The following is an 18,545-nucleotide window of genomic DNA, read 5'->3' as shown; positions in this document are numbered from 1 at the left end:
TTGTCAATAATTCATGAATGATACTAATAATGTGTGTTGAGTTTAGAAGTATTTTCAATACTTCTCTCTATCATTTTATGCAAATATTAATTATTCATATATTAGTTATATATCTATTAGCTATCCTGCATAAAATAATAATAGTTTCTCTCATAACTTATACATGTATTAGTTATGTGGGTTTCTATTTTTTTAAACAATCAAAATATGGGCATTGCCCATTTATTAAAATAAACCAGTCATACAAATAATTGTATACATAAATAACTTATTTCATATCTATTACAAAATGTCGTATAAGTTATACAAACATTAATACTTGAATAACTTGTTTCTTATCTAGCTACCAATTGACCCCTTAATGTTTAGCAAACAACACAAAGCACACTATTATTGGTGCAAATTACATTTTTAGTTAGAAAAAATATATATTATTTTAGATACTTGTATTTGATAAGATATATACATGTATTTTAAATACTAAATTAGATGTAATTTGTTCAAAACGTGATTCACATGTATCTATTATTGGCCTCTCTCCTTCTCTCCTTCTCTCCTTCTCCCCTTCCTCTCCTTATATGTATATGTATTTCACAATTAGAGACATGTATATGTGTTTTCAGTACCAATGTTTAATCAATTTCATCCAATATATTCGATATCAAATATCTAATGTGAATATAATATATTTAGAACAAATTAAAATCGTATATCTTATATATTCATGTATACATACATGTATTTGGTATCAAAATGTGTATTGATGCATTCATCAATTGCCTTTTAGTGCCGTCACCACCGAGCTTAAAAAGGGTCGAAAGAGAGAGAGAGAGGACGGGGTGGGGGTAGTACAAAGAGGGGAAAGCGTGGAGGGAGAGAGCGAGGAGAGGAGTGCGAACGAAAGATTATGTAATTATAATATATAATGAGATTCAATAGATATGATAGAGATATTTGTCTAATTAGGTTGCTTTTTCTTTAGTATTTGACCGGGTACAAGTAAGTTCATAATAATTAAAATAAAAAGCTCACACACCTAATAATTTAGCTATAAAATTCAAAAATCGAAATATTTAGCTATTGACCATCTAACTTAAAATCATAAAACAAAGGTTTTGGAGCCAATAAGAATTATCAATTATTATCAACCATATAAATAGAGCAAAAGAAAAAAAAAAGAGTTAAGACATATGGATAAGATCCACCACACTCTGTTTTAGCTCCTTCTCTGTAAACACCACCCACCCCCATCGTCCATGGCGGGTCTCACCACTAGTACCTCCTTCACCTTGACACCCATTTCCTCTAAACCCTTAACCAACAAACCCCTTTTCCTCCCTTCCCTTAATTCTTCCATTTTTGGGCTTCGATTTTATAATCCTCAGCTTTGTTCTTGCCCTTCACTTATCTGCTATTCCGCCACTATCTCCGCCCGATACGGCGGAGGTGGTGGTAGAGGAGGATTCAGGCCGCCCCCACGTTCTGAGGAAGATGAAGCACTTGATATTTCATCTATCAGGTATTTACATGTTCTTGTGTAACTCAGCTTGTGTAACATTATGCTAAAAATCTTATCTTTTTTGGTTTTATTTGGTTGTTGTGATGTTAAATGTGTTTGTTTGGGTTTAAATTGTATTGGGTTTTTGTTGAAGATGTTAATTCCTCACCCCCATTTCCTTTAAGCCCTTAATTCTTCCATTTTTGGGCTTCGATTTCACTTTCCTGAGCTCCATTCTTGTTCATCCCATATCTACTATTCTGCTACTGTCTCCGCCCGATATGGAGGCAGAGGTGGTAGAGGAGGATTCGAGCCGCCCCCACGTTCTGTGGAAGATGAAGCACTTGATATTTCATATATCAGGTATTTACATGTTGGTGTGTAGTTGTGGTGGAAACAAAATCTTGCATAAATGTAGTGTAAGACACTATACAATAGACCGCCCTTTCCCGGATTACGCCCATAGCGGGAGCTTAAATGCACTAGGATTCCCCTTTATTGTGTAATTGTTGTGCACTCAGCTTGTGTAACATTATGCTAAATTCTTATCCTTTTTTGTTTGGTTTTTGGTCTTATTGGTTATTTTGATGTTAAATGCGTGTGTTTGGGTTCGGAAGTATTGTTTTTCTTGTTGAAGAAGTTAATTTTATCAGAAACAGCCTCCCTACCTCCCTATTTTGTTAGTGGTAAGATCTGAGTACCTTCCCCGGACCCATGGGGTTACACTGGGTATGTTGTTGTTGTTAATTTTTTTAGCTTTCCTTGTGGTGTTTTGAAAGATGAAGCACTCAATTTTCCACTATCAGGTATTTACATGTTCTTGTGTAGTTGCTGTGCACTCAGCTTGTGTAACATTACGCTAAATTCTTAACCATTTTGTTTCGTTTTTGGTTTTATTTGTTTTTTGTGATGCTAAATGTGTGTGTTTGGTTTCAAATGTAGGGTTTTTTTGCTAAAGATGTTAACTTTTTAGTGTTATTATTGTGGTGTTTTGAAATAGGTCAGACAAGGTTAGGCTCATTGATGATAAGCAGAACATGGTTAGTCTGATTTCATATTTGCTTGTTGTGTTGGTTTCAAAGTTGTTATTGATTATTGATATTTTCTCCCTGATTGGTTTTTGTTATGTAGTTGGGGATAGTGTCGAAAATGGAAGCACTTCAGAGAGCTGAAGATGCAAGCCTTGACTTGGTATGTTACTGTAAGACTGACTTTTAAAATCTTTTTTCAACTTTTGTGATTATGTGGGAATAAACTATCCCTCAAATGTGACAATGCTGTCTTCTAATTTGCCTCATTTGTGCTAATAATCTTGTATTGAATGGTAAACGTGGAGTTGAGAAAACAATTTTATTCATGAGATGGCCAAAATATAGCAGGTATTAAGTGTTAAACTAGGCAAAGTTGACTGGAACAATCAATCTTGATAGAAAGAGGGTATACTGGTTGGGGGAATAGTACTATTGCTTCAGGTTATTAGGTGTAGTTAGAAGGGAATATGATGCAGGAAAAAGGAACTGAAAAGAGTATTATGCTTATCTAGAGGAGTAGCTTATCCAGAATATTGGTTATGATAATGTTAATATTGGTTTGATCATGTTATTGTTTCATTTGGTGGATATCTGTAGGTGATTCTATCGCCAGAAGCAGACCCGCCGGTCGTCAAAATTATGGATTACAAGTAAGATATATCAATTAGAAGTGTTTTTTCTCTGAATTTCGATTATGGTATATACTTCTTGATTTCTGGAATGATCTAATCACCTACATGGGGAATTGGAGTATTAGCTTTATGAGTGATTAAGGTCGTAATTTGCTGCTTGACACATCTAATGGAAGTAATTGTGGAACCAATATACAAATAGGAATAATTGTTGTGCCCTTTGTTCCATTCATAGTCCAAGTTTTACTTGAAATTTTTACTAGTATAAGATTTAAGAGTGTTTACTATTCTTACAGTTGTATAGTGATATTTGTGTTATTGGAAATAGAATAGAGAGGTAGAATTGAAAGAGTGAAAATCATGTAATCTCTTGAGTTATATATTTCTGTCAAAACTTTACTTCTTAGGGAAGTAGACAATATTCAAGACGTCTCAATAAGAAAAGTAAGGGAAGGGAGAGTTTCTATTGGACATCATTCTTCCATTTTCTTTTTCATTTGATTAGGCTTCAAATTGGTTGTGCATTATTCCTGTTTGATATGATTGATCATAATGCCTTTCTAGAATCAAAGTTCAGACCAAGCTTAATTACATTGTAGCACACTCGTCCTTAGGAGATCTGGTATTTCAAACAGATAACAGAGACCAATCTACTTGAGCTTGACTTTTGATTCCTTTTTATTTGTTAAACTACGAATCCATGCTTGTGTTTAGCTGTGAACATAATATAAAACCAAGCAAGTTTCAAAAGCATACCATTTTGCTTGAATTAGGTGGGTTAGCCTAGGTATGCACTGTGTCATTTTTGCTTGAAGATTACGTCTTAGCGCAAGTTATTATCTTGCATACTGATTTAGATAATTTATATGCTGACTAGATGCAAGGAGTATCTTGGTCATGGTTTTCTTATCATTTTGAATTTGCTAAAACACTAGCACACTGATATTTTGCTTTATTATTGCCAGCAAGTATAAGTATGAACTGCAAAAGAAGAAAAAGGAGCAGCAAAAGAAAAATGCTGGTACATGTCTTGCCTTTTAGAAGTTTTTTTTTCTTTTGAAACAAGAGACCCTGTGTAACTTCCTTTTACCAACAATTTTTTTTCGATGACAGCCAGCCGCATGGATTTGAAGGAGCTCAAAATGGGGTAAGGTTCCATATCATGTATACTTAGCACTGGTATTTATTGAGAAATTATTAGCTTTTTATGGTTCCGTCCCTTCATTAGATGGCTACTCAGTGAAAAGTTATGATACTATGGCCATATTTTCTTCCTTCTTTTTTTTTTTTGGTGGTTCAGTATTAAAGTTGATCTATACTTTATATGGTATTTTTGTGCATTCTGTGGATGAGTGCCTTACATACAAATGCAAAATAATGAGACCTCTATATGTTCATCCATCAAATCCTGGGAGGTGTCCCTAATTTTGTCTTCCATTGGACTATGTTGAATGCAGAAACGGTTTGTCTCATCTACTTACTACTTTTTGGGCCAATGAAAGAAAGTGCATGAAGTGTTCCCTGTGTTCATACACTTTCCTAATGGTGATAAGGGGTCTTATCTTTTCCGATGTACCAAAAAAAGAAAGAATGATAAAAAAAGAAAGAATGATAAGGGTCTCGTGAAAAAATGGTGAAAAGGGGAATTTCTAATATTGTAGTTCTCAGCATTCTAGTTAAGACTGAATTTACCAGGAAGAAAATTTATTTCTGTTGTTAGGTTTAACACGCGGTAACCATTTCAATGTTAATGTTTCTCTGAAGTAAAAGACCAATATCCTTACTGTAATATGTTGTGGTATGGTACATTGTTTATATCCTGTTTTCCCACTTTTGTTTATTTTGGTCTTATTTCTGGTATTTGAAGGTTTCTTTTGATATTGCAGTTATAATATTGATTCTCACGATTATTCAGTGCGTTTGAAAGCCGCTCAGAAGTTCTTGAAAGATGGTGACAAGGTAGCTCGGAATCATGTATTTTCCGCATGCAATCACATTAGAGAATTTGGTGGTTTAATGTTTAAATGTTATTTATTGGTACTTCCTGCAGGTAAAAATCATGGTGAACTTGAAAGGGCGTGAAAATGAGTTCAGAAATAATGCTATTGAGCTACTTAGGCGTTTTCAGAATGATGTTGGTGAGGTAAGCATGATTTGTTTTTTCTCGCGCAAAAAGTAAATATTAGTCAGGATTATCTCAAAAAAAGAAGAAGTAAATATTAGTCAGGAGGCATTGTGCCTGCAGTGTCCAGAAGATGTGAATAGGTTTAAAAGCGTGAACACTAAGATCACAACCTGGTCCTTTAATATGAAAACATATATGAGAAGGTAGTGGTAATTCTGAAAGTCTTGCCATTTTCGATACTAAACGAAGATGGTTATGAATCTTATCTGCTAGATCATGACTACAGCACTATTGATTCTTTCTTAGAGGCATTCAATCATCACATCAGATGAAAATATTTGTGGAAAAAGTAAACAAGGAGTAATGGATAATAATCGAACACTGTAAACAACATGAGTTGGGATTTGAAATCCAATATTTTTACTGTTACTCAAGATCAGCAGATTAAAGAATAACTTTGGTGCATACATGACTAAATGAATGATTTAAGTGTGTATTCTCAATTAGTCTTTTCCCTCTCCGGCTAATTAACGTCTATATTATGGTGCTATTCACAGCTTGCAACCGAGGAGAACAAGAATTTCAGGGATAGGAACGTCTTCATAGTTTTGGTACCGAATAAGGCTATTGTACAGAAAGCTCCTGAGCAACCGAAGAAAAAGGAAAAACCAGCAACTGAAGTTTCAGCCAGTGTTTGAGCATCAGATGAAAGTTTATTATAAGGGGTTATTAGCAGATAATTCAATGCATATAAAGGTGAGAGAGATGCACCCTGATATCTGTCTTGTATAGAATTTAGTCACATACAAGCCTGTAATAGGATGTACACTTGTGTAGTGTCTATAACAGTAGCAAGAAACATTCAGTTTTTGTAGTAACATTTAATAGGTGAAGTTGAAGTAAGTTTGAGCTTTTTCCTTCACTTGTTAAGTACTTATATTTCACATGATGTTTACATGACGAATATGAATATTCTCTAAGCATTCAGGGGTGTGACCTATCGGTCAATGAAGGTAGTATGAACTGTGGAAGAATAGGATACAAATCCCAATAGATGTTGTGGACTCACATGTAGGACCAACCGCACACTCGTGGCCAATATCCGCCCCACAACATCACCACATCCCTAGTTGGGCATAGTGTGCTGCCCATGCGCCCTCGATCTAACGGCTTAAGCTGAAAGAAAGACGGGCAAGAATCTCATGATAGTACAAAGGGAGAGCATCTCCCACTAGAAAAGAAAGTAGTATTCAAATTTCATGGGGTCGTTGTTACTAATTCATTCAAAGTATAGACTCTTCATTTCTTTGCAAGTGATTTTTTCTCTAATGTCTAAGTTGGGAGTGAATAGAACTATCTCACAAATGCTAGTCATAGTGAACAAAGTTATCCCTTACCTCTACTGGTTGTAGGTATTCGATTGAGTTACGCATGTCGTGTTGACTTAGACACCACCTTTACTAAAAGGGAAAAAAAGAGTTTTTTTTTTCATTGTTGTATTGGTAGGATTTTATAACAAAGGAGGAACTTACCTATCAAAAAGATGAACCATCAAATGTTAATTTTCTATCTACACCTATGACTTATTTTATTGGTGACTTCAAATTGAAGTACTTTGCAGCCCAAGCATCCTCTAGACATATTTATGGTTGGAACTTCAAATATAGTATCCATTTCATAGCTATTTGTAAATGTCTTTTTCAAATAGTTGACTTAATTCATTACAATTGATTTGGTGAATGTATAGCAAAACAATCTTATAGCAAACAAAAAGGATTAATGTCTTGCAAAGTTTGCTATTTCATCAAGCAATGTTGTTTTACTATTCATATAAGGCCAACCATGCAATTTATGCTAACCTTTACAAAGTAATTGAAAAATAGTTGAAATTTAAAAACAAGTTTTTGCACGGATTGCCCTTTTTGGGGTGATTTTTAATTTGTCCTTCAAATCAATAATTTTCTAATTTTTGTCTCTACTTTTAATTTAATGAAAATTCAAGGATTCAAGTTATCTTTAACTATGACCTAATTTCACAAGGCATAAGTTCTGTAGAAATCAAGTTACACCTTGCGAATATTTTATTGCCTTATAAGGCATAACTTGTGCCTTGCAAATGATCACTTAAAAAAGTGGTGTAAAAAAAGTCACAAATAGTTGAAAGACTAGAGTTTCTCATTTATAACCATTTGTATAAAGGAATATAATTAACTTGATGGGGGAGACGCAATAGTGCAACTTCAATCTTGTGGTGTATTCGTTTGTATAAAGTAAAGTTTCTTTTTAATCCGCCTCCCATCAATTGAGACAACGACAGTTATACTGAAGTTTTCAGGTTGATAGACTAACCCAAGTCACCCTTAAGGAGATTTCCCCCCACAATTAGGCATCCATTTAATATAATTTACAAAGGTTAAACTAAGTTTGATAATATCCCAAATAAATGAAAAAATATCAAGATAGCGGTTAAAAAAACACTATTTAACTCAACTACCTCAGATCTCTTCATCCAAAACCACCAAACAATTTTTTTTTTTTTTGAGTTATTTCCTTTCTAAGTTTCCTTTTTGCTCATGTAAAAAAAAAGAGTGAAGGTTCTATGCATCTAAAACATTGACTTTACCCTTTCAAAATTTATTAGGCAATGTTCTTTCCAAAATTTTCATTAAAAAAAAACTTATTTCAATGACAAAAGCTAAAAATATACTCCAAACAAGTTTCTTTCCAAATTAGAAATTAATATGGCTCTTCCACTTGACATAAAATTGACTTATTAAAAAAGTAAAACCTTTTTAGTAAACTTTTCCACAAATATTTTCAATAAAAAGCTTCTTTTGAGGACAAATGGAAAAGCCTAGACACCAATCAACAAGTTTTTTTTTCCAATTTAGAAAATAATTTTGGAAAGCATTAGTAAAGAGCAAAACTCTTTTATCCTAATCATGATTTGAACCAAAAAAACACATCTTAAACCAATGATTCAAAATAGTAACTCTCAAAAGTGAAGGACCATTGACACAACATTTGAAAACATTGGGGACTAATTTGACAAAAAATAAAAAATCCCAACCAAAGTAAAAGCTTAAGCAAAGAAGCTGGCATACTAACAAGAGAGAGAGAATGTGCATATGGTTGTTGGTAAAAAAAAAAAGAAGAGGAAGCTTAGCTTAAAGGCAATGGAGACTCTGCAACCAACACATCTTCCATAGAATGGACACATTAGGTACAAGAAAGATACATAAAGAAAGTGACACTAGTACTACTAATCAACATTCTTTCTTTCATTAAAAAAAAGTAATCTTTAATACCATATATACCATTCTCATCACCCTCCATTTCTCACTAGAATCATCCTCAGCCATGGAAGCCAGTGCAGGTCTAGTTGCTGGTTCTCATAACCGGAATGAACTTGTTGTCATTCATGGCCATGAAGAGGTAAGACATTCTCTTGGAATGTTCAAAGTTAACACACATAACAACTCCTATGTTGCTCGGACTCTTCAAAAATATTGTTGCACTTGTGTTGGATCCTGAAAGATGCTACTACTTCTGGAGGATCCAACATGCAGTTGGCACATTTTTGAAGAGTTCAAGAAACATAGATAATTAATGTCTTTGAGACATTCTCTTGGAATGTCCAAAGTTAACATTGAAGTGCACAAATAACCTGTGTTGCTCGGACTTATGTCGAATCCTCAGAAAATGTACTACTTTTGGAGGATCCGACATTACGCACTCAGCGCATTTTTGAAAAGTCCGAGCAATGTAGAAAATAACAGTGTGGATATAGATATTTGTGTTTGAGAGATTTCACATTTTTTGTCCCTCAAGCACAAGGGGTCTGTGCACTTTATCTCAATATGCATCTTCCTTAAAAGAGTGAGGAAAGTAATAACAAGGAAAAAAGTGATGTTAAGAGATAAAAGTGGATATCAACAATGAAACTTCTGTACTTATGTCTCTATAACAGTTAATTTATGGTGTTGCATTTTTGTTACATCTTCATGTTCAACATGACATCTAGAACTGACAAAAATCTGTTGTTTTTTTTTTTTAACCTTCTTCATTTGTCCTTTATTTGCTGCAGCATAAGCCATTGAAGGATTTGAGTGGACAAGTTTGTGACATATGTGGGGATGAAATAGGCTTAACAGTGGATGGTGATCTTTTTGTGGCCTGCAATGAGTGTGGTTTCCCTGTGTGTCGGCCTTGCTACGAGTATGAGAGAAGGGAAGGAACTCAACAGTGTCCACAGTGCAAGACCAGATACAAACGTCTCAAAGGTATATACACATCTTGATGAATAAAAACTATTCACATCCATGCAAACTTTTTCTGGTTGTTCGTGTCATTTATTTTCGGTTTTTAATTGTATTTGATGGCTTGAAGGGAGTCCAAGGGTGGCGGGAGATGAAGATGAGGAAGATATTGACGATATTGAACATGAATTCAAAGTTGATGATGAGCAAAACAAGAACAGAAACATTGTTGAGACCATTCTCCATGGTAAGATGACATATGGAAGAGGACCAGAAGACGAAGATTCTGCTCAGTACCCTCCTGTCATTGCTGGAACCCACTCACATCCGGTATGAATATTAAATCCATATCAAATATTACCAAGACGAGAAATTTTGAATATCTTGAGTATGAAAGCATTTTGTGGATGCAGGTTAGCGGTGAATTCCCAATATCGAATCATGGAAATGGAGAGCAGACGTTGGGATCTTCGCTTCACAAAAGGATACATCCCTATCCAGCTTCTGAATCTGGAAGTGCAAGATGGGATGATAAGAAAGAAGGAGGGTGGAAAGAAAGAATGGAAGATTGGAAATTGCAGCAAGGACATGTGGGGCAAGATTATGATGACTCTGCTGACGTTGATATGTCCATGTAAGTAGTTACAATTGATCAAAACATGAAAATGTTATGCAAATACATATCTTGAACCATAATACTGAGGCTTCGGAGATCGGAATAACACACGAGCAAATGCTCACATCTAGGTTGTTTCTTGGTTATTTCCTGTGGTTGGAGATACAGATACTAGCATTTGACTATTTCAATTCACTCCCTTCTTTCTCATTCACATTCACATTCACATTCACATAAATGGAAGTGAAAGGAGTATTATATATGACAAGTTATGACGGTAGGAGTAAGAAATTAGTGAAAATGAGAATGCACTTATAGATATACAGAAATGTATAGTTAGAAAAGATTTCGGGTATAGCTATTACTAATAACTATCAGATTCACTAGATTGCAGTGATTTCTTCTCAAACACATAAATTCAATGCTTAAAATAGTTAATACAAAATGCAACATGCTCTCAGCTAATCAATGTGAGAAAATGCAGGGTGGATGAAGCAAGACAGCCTTTATCAAGAAAAGTGCCAATAGCATCAAGCAAGATCAATCCTTACCGGATGGTGATTGTAGCTAGGCTGGTGATTCTGGCCATCTTCCTTCGTTATAGAATTCTGAATCCAGTGCATGATGCGATTGGTCTCTGGCTAACTTCTATCATCTGTGAGATCTGGTTTGCCTTCTCTTGGATCCTTGATCAGTTTCCCAAATGGTTCCCTATTGACCGTGAGACTTACCTTGATCGTCTCTCTCTCAGGTGACAATTCTTTGCAAGTATGTGCTTCCTACTACTAAAAAGAAGTTAATCCTTAAGCATGGACATAAAACCAATAGTATACCAAGTTAATTTCCAATATATACACCTTGTTTACACAAAGTCTTCAGTACAATATAAGATACTGACAGAAACAAAATCAAAGTTCCATGAAAGAGATAGCTTAGCGATCAGGCAAAACATACAAGAAGAGAAACTATGGCAAATCATATTTGCACTCTAATCTTACTGAGATTGTAATTTTCAAAGCTGCAAGTCAAATCATAGTCGAAAGGTTTCTTAAAGTTCTAGCAATCTTTTCAAGATAAGAACTTTACGACTAGAGAAATACATATTTGACCAAAATTTTGATGTAGGTATGAGAGGGAAGGAGAACCAAATATGCTTGCCCCGGTAGATGTCTTCGTCAGTACAGTGGATCCTATGAAGGAACCTCCTCTCGTTACAGCTAATACAATCCTCTCAATATTAGCAATGGATTACCCTATTGACAAAATTTCATGCTACCTATCTGATGATGGAGCTTCAATGTGCACCTTTGAAGCACTATCAGAAACTGCAGAATTTGCTAGAAAATGGGTTCCCTTCTGCAAGAAGTTTGCTATAGAGCCTCGAGCTCCAGAATTTTACTTCTCCCTAAAGATTGATTATCTCAAGGACAAAGTCCAGCCAACATTTGTTAAGGAGAGACGAGCAATGAAGGTAAAGCTTGAACTCTTGCTTTCATCAGCTAGTGCTACATAAAACTTTCCATGTCACGAATTACAAATCTCATTGTACTTGACAGAGAGAGTATGAAGAATTCAAGGTAAGAGTCAATGCACTAGTTGCCAAAGCAACTAAAATGCCTCCAGGAGGGTGGATCATGCAAGATGGAACACCATGGCCAGGAAATAATACCAGGGACCATCCTGGTATGATTCAAGTCTTTTTAGGCCAAAGTGGAGGAACTGATGTGGATGGACATGAACTCCCTCGTCTTGTTTATGTTTCTCGTGAAAAAAGGCCTGGTTTCCAGCATCACAAAAAGGCTGGTGCTATGAACGCCCTGGTAAACATGGAAACTTCTGTTATTTGCTAGTTAATACTCCAGAGTTGCACGTCAAAATTTTTACACATCTACTTTAAAACATTATGCACACTACATCAGATATTTCGACAAGAAATTTTGCAGAATCACAAAACATTCTACAATGTGATCCTTGCAGGTTCGTGTTGCAGGAGTTCTTACCAATGCACCATTTATGCTTAACTTGGATTGTGATCATTACCTTAACAACAGCAAGGCTGCCAGAGAGGCCATGTGCTTCTTGATGGACCCACAAATGGGCAAAAAAGTTTGCTTCGTCCAGTTTCCTCAAAGATTTGATGGAATAGACAAGCACGATAGATATGCCAACCGAAACACAGTCTTCTTTGATGTAAGATTAAGCAAAATGTGGCACATAAGGACACTAAGAAAAATACTAATTCTTGGAATTTATATGAGATTAGTTTATCATGTACTTATTTCTACTACTTGGGCAGATTAACATGAAAGGCCTAGATGGAATACAAGGTCCAGTATATGTTGGCACAGGATGTGTCTTCAGAAGGCAAGCATTATATGGCTACAATCCTCCTAAACGGGCCAAGCGCCCAAGAATGGTGAGCTGCGACTGTTGTCCATGTTTCGGACGCAAAAAGAAGCTTGACAAATATAAATCTGAAGTCAATGGAGATGCAGCCAATGCTCAAGGTTTTCATATATCCACATTCCAAATATTTTCAAGTTTCAAGTTTCAAATAACAAAGGAGCCTATTAAATAAGATCCCCTTTTGAGATTAATTTTCCTTATTTTCTCTTTTTCTTTTCTATCTCTCCACAGGATTTGACGATGACAATGAGCTACTAATGTCCCAGATGAACTTTGAAAAGAAATTTGGTCAGTCTGCAATTTTTGTGACTTCAACTTTAATGATTGAAGGTGGGGTTCCACCTTCGTCAAGCCCAGCAGCCTTGTTGAAGGAAGCTATCCATGTGATCAGCTGTGGCTATGAAGATAAAACAGAATGGGGTTTGGAGGTAATGTTCATCTTTGTTTCTGTGCTTGCAAGAAAGAACTTGGTTGACAAGGGATAAACAACAAATAAGAAAACCAGAACTATTCTGAGAGTTTGACTATTACCTTTCAGAAACCTTTTTGAAAACCAACTCTAACGCAAAACAACAGTGATTAAAGAAAATATGCTAGTGCTTTTGATACAAGCATATTTCAATTTGTGAAACATGAAGGATATAAATGCTTAAAACTTCCTGTATGTGTACTAGCATGAGATACATAACAATTGTAATATATTCTAATGTAATCACCTTTATGAATATCTTTGATTGAAGTAACTGTTTTTGAACTTGCAGCTGGGATGGATATACGGTTCTATCACAGAGGATATCTTAACAGGTTTCAAGATGCACTGCCGTGGTTGGAGGTCAGTCTATTGTATGCCTAAATTAGCTGCATTTAAGGGGTCTGCTCCAATCAATCTATCAGATCGTCTCAACCAGGTGCTTCGATGGGCTCTTGGTTCCGTTGAGATCTTTTTCAGTCATCATAGCCCAGTTTGGTATGGCCATAAGGGAGGAAATCTTAAGTGGCTTGAACGATTATCATACATTAACACAACTATTTACCCCTTCACTTCTTTACCTCTCCTTGCCTACTGCACTCTCCCTGCTGTCTGCTTGCTCACTGGGAAATTCATAATGCCAGAGGTAAGCACATGATGTTTTTACTTAAACGGCATAACTTTAAAATTTTGAACACCTGTAGAACACCAGTTGCACCTATGTAGCTTCATATTTCACAAGTTCACTTGCTTTCTGGGATAGTCGGTTGACTAGAACTTGCATTTCATTGATGCAGATAAGCACATTAGCAAGTCTCTTTTTCATTGCTCTTTTCCTCTCTATCTTTACAACGGGAATTCTTGAGCTAAGGTGGAGTGGAGTAAGCATTGAGGAATGGTGGAGAAATGAGCAATTTTGGGTTATTGGAGGTGTATCTGCCCACCTTTTTGCTGTAGTACAAGGTCTTCTCAAGATTTTGGCTGGCATAGATACCAACTTTACTGTGACATCTAAGGCAACAGATGATGAGGACTTCGGAGAGTTATATGCCTTCAAGTGGACTACTCTCCTTATTCCTCCAACAACAATTCTCATAATCAACTTGGTTGGGGTTGTAGCCGGAATCTCTGATGCCATCAACAATGGATACAATTCATGGGGTCCCCTTTTCGGAAAGCTTTTCTTCGCCTTTTGGGTCATTGTTCATTTATATCCATTCCTCAAGGGTCTTATGGGCAGGCAGAACAGGACTCCAACCATTGTTGTAATATGGTCAATACTTTTAGCCTCCATCTTTTCCTTGCTCTGGGTTCGAATTGATCCATTTGTGCTCAAAACCAAAGGACCAGATGTCAAGCGATGTGGAGTCAACTGCTAGCATGCTCATAATTCCCTTTTCAAGGCCATGCTCTTTGGAGTGCACACAAGCATCTTGATATATCAGGGATCTTGTATCCTCCCCTGTGTGGGCTCTGATGTACACCCCTCAAACTGGAATATGCAAACAAAAGAATAAACCTAGTGTGAGAAGTTCTGTTTAGTGTACAAATTGTACTCAATTTTTTTGATTGTTCAAATTGTACTCGATTTTGCATATAGCTTAATGAAGTGTTTGAAGGCAATCTGCTAACTTTTTCTCACTTGATGGCCAACTATGAGTTTTGACAGAACTTTCAAGTAATTAATCTTTGAACTTAATGAATAAAGATGCAATACAATATCTGAGGGAAGTCTCAATGAATGAAGAGTATGAGTGTGCCGCATACCCTCATCCTATCTAAAAGGGTAAGTGAATATATAAATTAAGGGAATTAAAAAGAATTTCCATGAAAATAACACTTGACACTTGTAGATGCATGTCAACAATTGAGACAAAAGAAGATCTGAGACAAATTCATACAAACCTTTTCGTAACATATTCTATGCATTCAAGCAGATAGACACCGCAGCAACTTCCCCCGCATCAAATGCCTAGGACAACTTGGAACAATGAGAGAAGGACATGGAATATCATATGAGGAAAATGTATCTAAGAGCTCAACCTAGGTATACCTATTTGATCCAAAGTAACTTTCAGTTGATATTCTGCTCCTCTACACATTTGTATAGCTTATATTTAATCAATAAACTACAGAATGCTAAACAAAGGGGTGGAACAGAAAAGGAAATAACAGACTGATATTTATTGATTATACAGTGTCAAAGAATAGGCCTAAAGTGCTGTCTTGATGTAAGAGTAAAATCAGCGAGATATTATGATATTTATTGATTTTACCCAGACAACCTCAAATTGTCTAAAGCACTGCAAACAACCAGTTTTCATGACCAAAGAATAGATTACACTCTTCCTCAGACTGCATAATACTCAAAACGGTATTGTACAAGCCAAAGATTCCTTTAGCTTCAGCTTTTCTTATGAGACAATTTATGTTGCCTACTTAAAATAAAAAGCAAATAATGGCATTGATATACTTGAACCTTTGACATTGCCCATTCGATAAGTGGTTTGACCTATCCCGCTGCCCTTGTTCCTATAAGAAGTGGATCTAAGCACAATGTAAAAACACATTGGCTCCACTGACCTCCATAATGATCCAAAAGGCTGAATAAACATTCTCGGCAGGAAAAAGCCATTTTACCAATAATCCGCACAGGAACAGTCTCCATCTTTGAAATGATGAAATCTGTTGGCATCCCTTACAACAATAACCCTGTCTGTGACCTTGGAAACAAACTTGGTGAAATTATGGCAATCCACACAAACCCTTAGGTTCTTGATGATTCTGATTTCAGTTCTAGGTTCAGAAGTTAAAAGTCCAAAAGCAATAGCTAATTTCTCGCTATGAACTTTGACCATCAACTCCTTCTCCTCTTCCTCAACATCATGCAATGCTGTGCTAGTTTCCGTGTGAAATCCAGCCTCCCTCATCTTCTCCATCAGCTCCTCCAGCTTTGCATAAATAGCTGCTGCTTGAGGATGTGACTGGTCGCTGGATGTAAAGACATGTTGGTAGCCATTGACCTCAATTAAAGTGCACCCAGGGGTCTTTGCTAGATTCTTGTTCTTAAGAACTTTCCTAACTGAAGCAGCTTGACAATAATTGCGGTCTGCTGAATAGATGTTTGAAAGTAAAACATAATATCCGACACTTCCTCTGTCCATCGCAAATAACCTATCCGAAGCCAAGCGAGCCAAGTCAATATTTTTGTGGACCATGCATGCACCGAGTAATGCACCCCACTCAGCTGGACCTGGTTCAAGAGGCATCTCATAAATAAATTCCAAAGCATTTTCTAGTTTTCCAGCTCGGCCCAAAAGGTCCACCATGCAGGCATAATGTTCCGGTAATGGTTCAGTGTCATGAGCATGACTCATTGAATGGAATATCTTCTGACCTTCTTCTACTAAACCGGCATGACTACAAGCATACAAAGCACAGAGGAAAGTGACACCAGTTGGGGAAACTCCAGAATGAAGCATTTGATCAAACAGCACCAATGCCTCTCGACCACATCCATGCAGGCCATAAGCTGAAATCATAGCATTCCAAGTAACCACATTTTTCTCCGTGATGCTGTCAAATACTTGCCGTGCCTCCTCAATATTCCCACACTTTGCATACATGTCAACTAAAGCAGTTAACACGTAAATGTTGGACTCAAATTTCTCCTTCTTTATTAAGTCATGGACCCATTTTCCCATACTTAATGTTCCAAGTTGAGCACATGCAGAAAGTATACTTGTGATTGTGACAGGATTCGGATGGATATCTAACTTCTGCATTTCCCGAAAGAGAGATATAGCCATTTCTGTTAACCCATTTTGGGCATAACCTGATATCATGGCATTCCATGAAGCTAAGCTTTTCTTTGGGGACTCATCAAACAGCCTTCTTGCCAATTCCATTTCATTGAGTCGACTATAAACTGTAGTCAAAGCAGTAGAAACTGAAGGATTCGATACCATCCCAGATTTCACACAAAAACCATGGATAGAACATGTAAGGGTCAGATGACCAAAAGGACAAGAAGCCGGAATTAAACCAACAATAGTACTAGAATTAACTTTCTCCCCATGAACAAGCAATTCTCTAAATAACCTCACTGAAGATTCATTCTCATTATTAAAACAAAAACCAGCAATCATCGCATTACATGAAATCAAATCAGGCTCTCTTATCATCCCAAACAACAATTTAGCAGTAGAAATATCCCCACATTTCGAATACATCGAAATCAAACCAGTAAGAACATACTCATGAACATCATACCCCATCTTAACAGCCAAACAATGTATCAACATTCCATTCCTCAAATCCTGTAACTCAGCAACAGCAGTAAGTACCACAGCCAACGTAGTCGAATCAAACCCCGTCCCTCTCCCAACCATATCACCAAAAACCTGTATACTCTCCTCAAAACAACAATTCCTCACCAACCCAGAAACCATCGTATTCCACAAAACACTATCCCTTTCAGGAATTCCATCAAACACCTTATACGCATGACCAATTCTTGAAAAACCCATATACATATCCACCAACGCCGACCCAACAAACACATCCGAACCAAACCCACTAACTATCACATGCCCATGAATCAAAATCCCAACTTTCTCACACCCAGATGACGAAAAACCCGAAACAACAAAAGCAAAAGTGAAATTATCAGGTTTAAGTTTACAACCTTTAAGAAGGTCAAGATAAAGGGACAACGCTTCAACCCCTAACCCATTACGCGATAACCCTCTGATTAATACATTATATAGGAAAAGATCAGGTGGGTTTGTGTTATTGAAGGTCGTGAAGAGATTTTTGGCTTTGGAAATGGATTTGAAGTCGGAAAATTTGTGTGTTAGTTTAGTGATTGTGATGAGATCGTTGCTTAGGCCATTACGGATGAGATTTGCGTGGATTTGATTGAGTTGGGAGAGAGTTGTAGCTTGGTTGATTAAGCTTATGAAGAAGTTTCTGTCTCTTTGAGCTATGGATGCTATGGTTCTGTAAATCATTTGAGAATTTTTGCTTCACTCTCAGAGTGGACTGTGGAGTGGTGTTGACGACAAATATATATAGCTTTGGCGGGAATTGTTGTTAATGTCGTTTGTGGAAAAGGGAGCTCGATGTGTTAAGCTCCCGCCATATGCAAGGCTCGGGATGATCATTCAATTCCCGCCCATATGCAAGGTTCGGGAAAAGGGCAGCCCAATGCATTAAGCGTATGTTATTTGCAAGGTTTAGAAAGAGTGGAATCATAAGGGTCATTTATGTAAGAAGTTGTTTTCACAACTCAAGCTCACGTGACAATAATTTTACTAGTCACGTAAGCTTTCTGCAAAGAGTTTTTGATTAGAAAAAATTTAAAAAGTAATTTAATAAAATAAACTTACATGAATTCCTTAAAAACATGTCTAGTAAATAGAGAACTATCCAAGCTCCCACATTTTTTTCTTGTTTGATGATTCGAACTCATAACCATCTGAGCAACTCCCACTTACACTTGTAAAAG

At 36.4% G+C, this 18,545-nt stretch overlaps 3 protein-coding genes across 3 annotated transcripts; 2 read left to right on the top strand and 1 right to left on the bottom strand.

Annotated features, from left to right (window-relative positions):
• Positions 1-1,178: 1,178 nt before the first annotated feature.
• Positions 1,179-6,200, top strand: LOC125824425 (translation initiation factor IF3-4, chloroplastic). Its single transcript, XM_049503800.1, has 9 exons — positions 1,179-1,519; positions 2,499-2,538; positions 2,630-2,689; positions 3,127-3,179; positions 4,127-4,182; positions 4,275-4,308; positions 5,048-5,120; positions 5,212-5,304; positions 5,844-6,200. Exons 1-9 carry the CDS (start codon positions 1,257-1,259, stop codon positions 5,982-5,984), a joined length of 813 nt encoding a protein of 270 aa, XP_049359757.1. The 5' UTR covers positions 1,179-1,256; the 3' UTR covers positions 5,985-6,200.
• A 2,276-nt stretch (positions 6,201-8,476) lies between these two features.
• Positions 8,477-14,659, top strand: LOC125824296 (cellulose synthase A catalytic subunit 7 [UDP-forming]). Its single transcript, XM_049503644.1, has 12 exons — positions 8,477-8,721; positions 9,374-9,569; positions 9,676-9,875; positions 9,959-10,179; positions 10,646-10,912; positions 11,287-11,632; positions 11,718-11,981; positions 12,139-12,351; positions 12,458-12,668; positions 12,799-12,995; positions 13,329-13,682; positions 13,834-14,659. Exons 1-12 carry the CDS (start codon positions 8,647-8,649, stop codon positions 14,413-14,415), a joined length of 3,126 nt encoding a protein of 1,041 aa, XP_049359601.1. The 5' UTR covers positions 8,477-8,646; the 3' UTR covers positions 14,416-14,659.
• Positions 14,660-15,479: 820 nt separating this feature from the next.
• Positions 15,480-18,122, bottom strand: LOC125824464 (pentatricopeptide repeat-containing protein At4g30700). Its single transcript, XM_049503843.1, has one exon. The coding sequence runs from the start codon at positions 18,046-18,048 to the stop codon at positions 15,673-15,675; it is 2,376 nt and encodes a 791-aa protein (XP_049359800.1). The 5' UTR covers positions 18,049-18,122; the 3' UTR covers positions 15,480-15,672.
• Between the last annotated feature and the right edge of the window lie 423 nt (positions 18,123-18,545).

Source organism: Solanum verrucosum, unplaced genomic scaffold (genome assembly GCF_900185275.1).
Source record: "Solanum verrucosum unplaced genomic scaffold, falcon-dt-bn FXZP01000022.1, whole genome shotgun sequence".
Lineage (NCBI taxonomy): Eukaryota > Viridiplantae > Streptophyta > Magnoliopsida > Solanales > Solanaceae > Solanum > Solanum verrucosum.
This window is presented reverse-complemented; position numbering and strand designations above follow the sequence as displayed.

Bases quoted from the DNA above. Each gene is read 5' to 3' on its own strand.
- LOC125824296 (XM_049503644.1), top strand. From the start codon at position 8,647: ATGGAAGCCAGTGCAGGTCTAGTTGCTGGTTCTCATAACCGGAATGAA. The intron at 9,570-9,675 runs GTATATACACAT...GATGGCTTGAAG, and splicing joins CAGATACAAACGTCTCAAAG to GGAGTCCAAGGGTGGCGGGA. The intron at 13,683-13,833 runs GTAAGCACATGA...TCATTGATGCAG, and splicing joins GGAAATTCATAATGCCAGAG to ATAAGCACATTAGCAAGTCT.
- LOC125824425 (XM_049503800.1), top strand. From the start codon at position 1,257: ATGGCGGGTCTCACCACTAGTACCTCCTTCACCTTGACACCCATTTCC. The intron at 2,690-3,126 runs GTATGTTACTGT...GGATATCTGTAG, and splicing joins AAGATGCAAGCCTTGACTTG to GTGATTCTATCGCCAGAAGC. The intron at 4,309-5,047 runs GTAAGGTTCCAT...TTGATATTGCAG, and splicing joins TTGAAGGAGCTCAAAATGGG to TTATAATATTGATTCTCACG.
- LOC125824464 (XM_049503843.1), bottom strand. From the start codon at position 18,048: ATGATTTACAGAACCATAGCATCCATAGCTCAAAGAGACAGAAACTTC.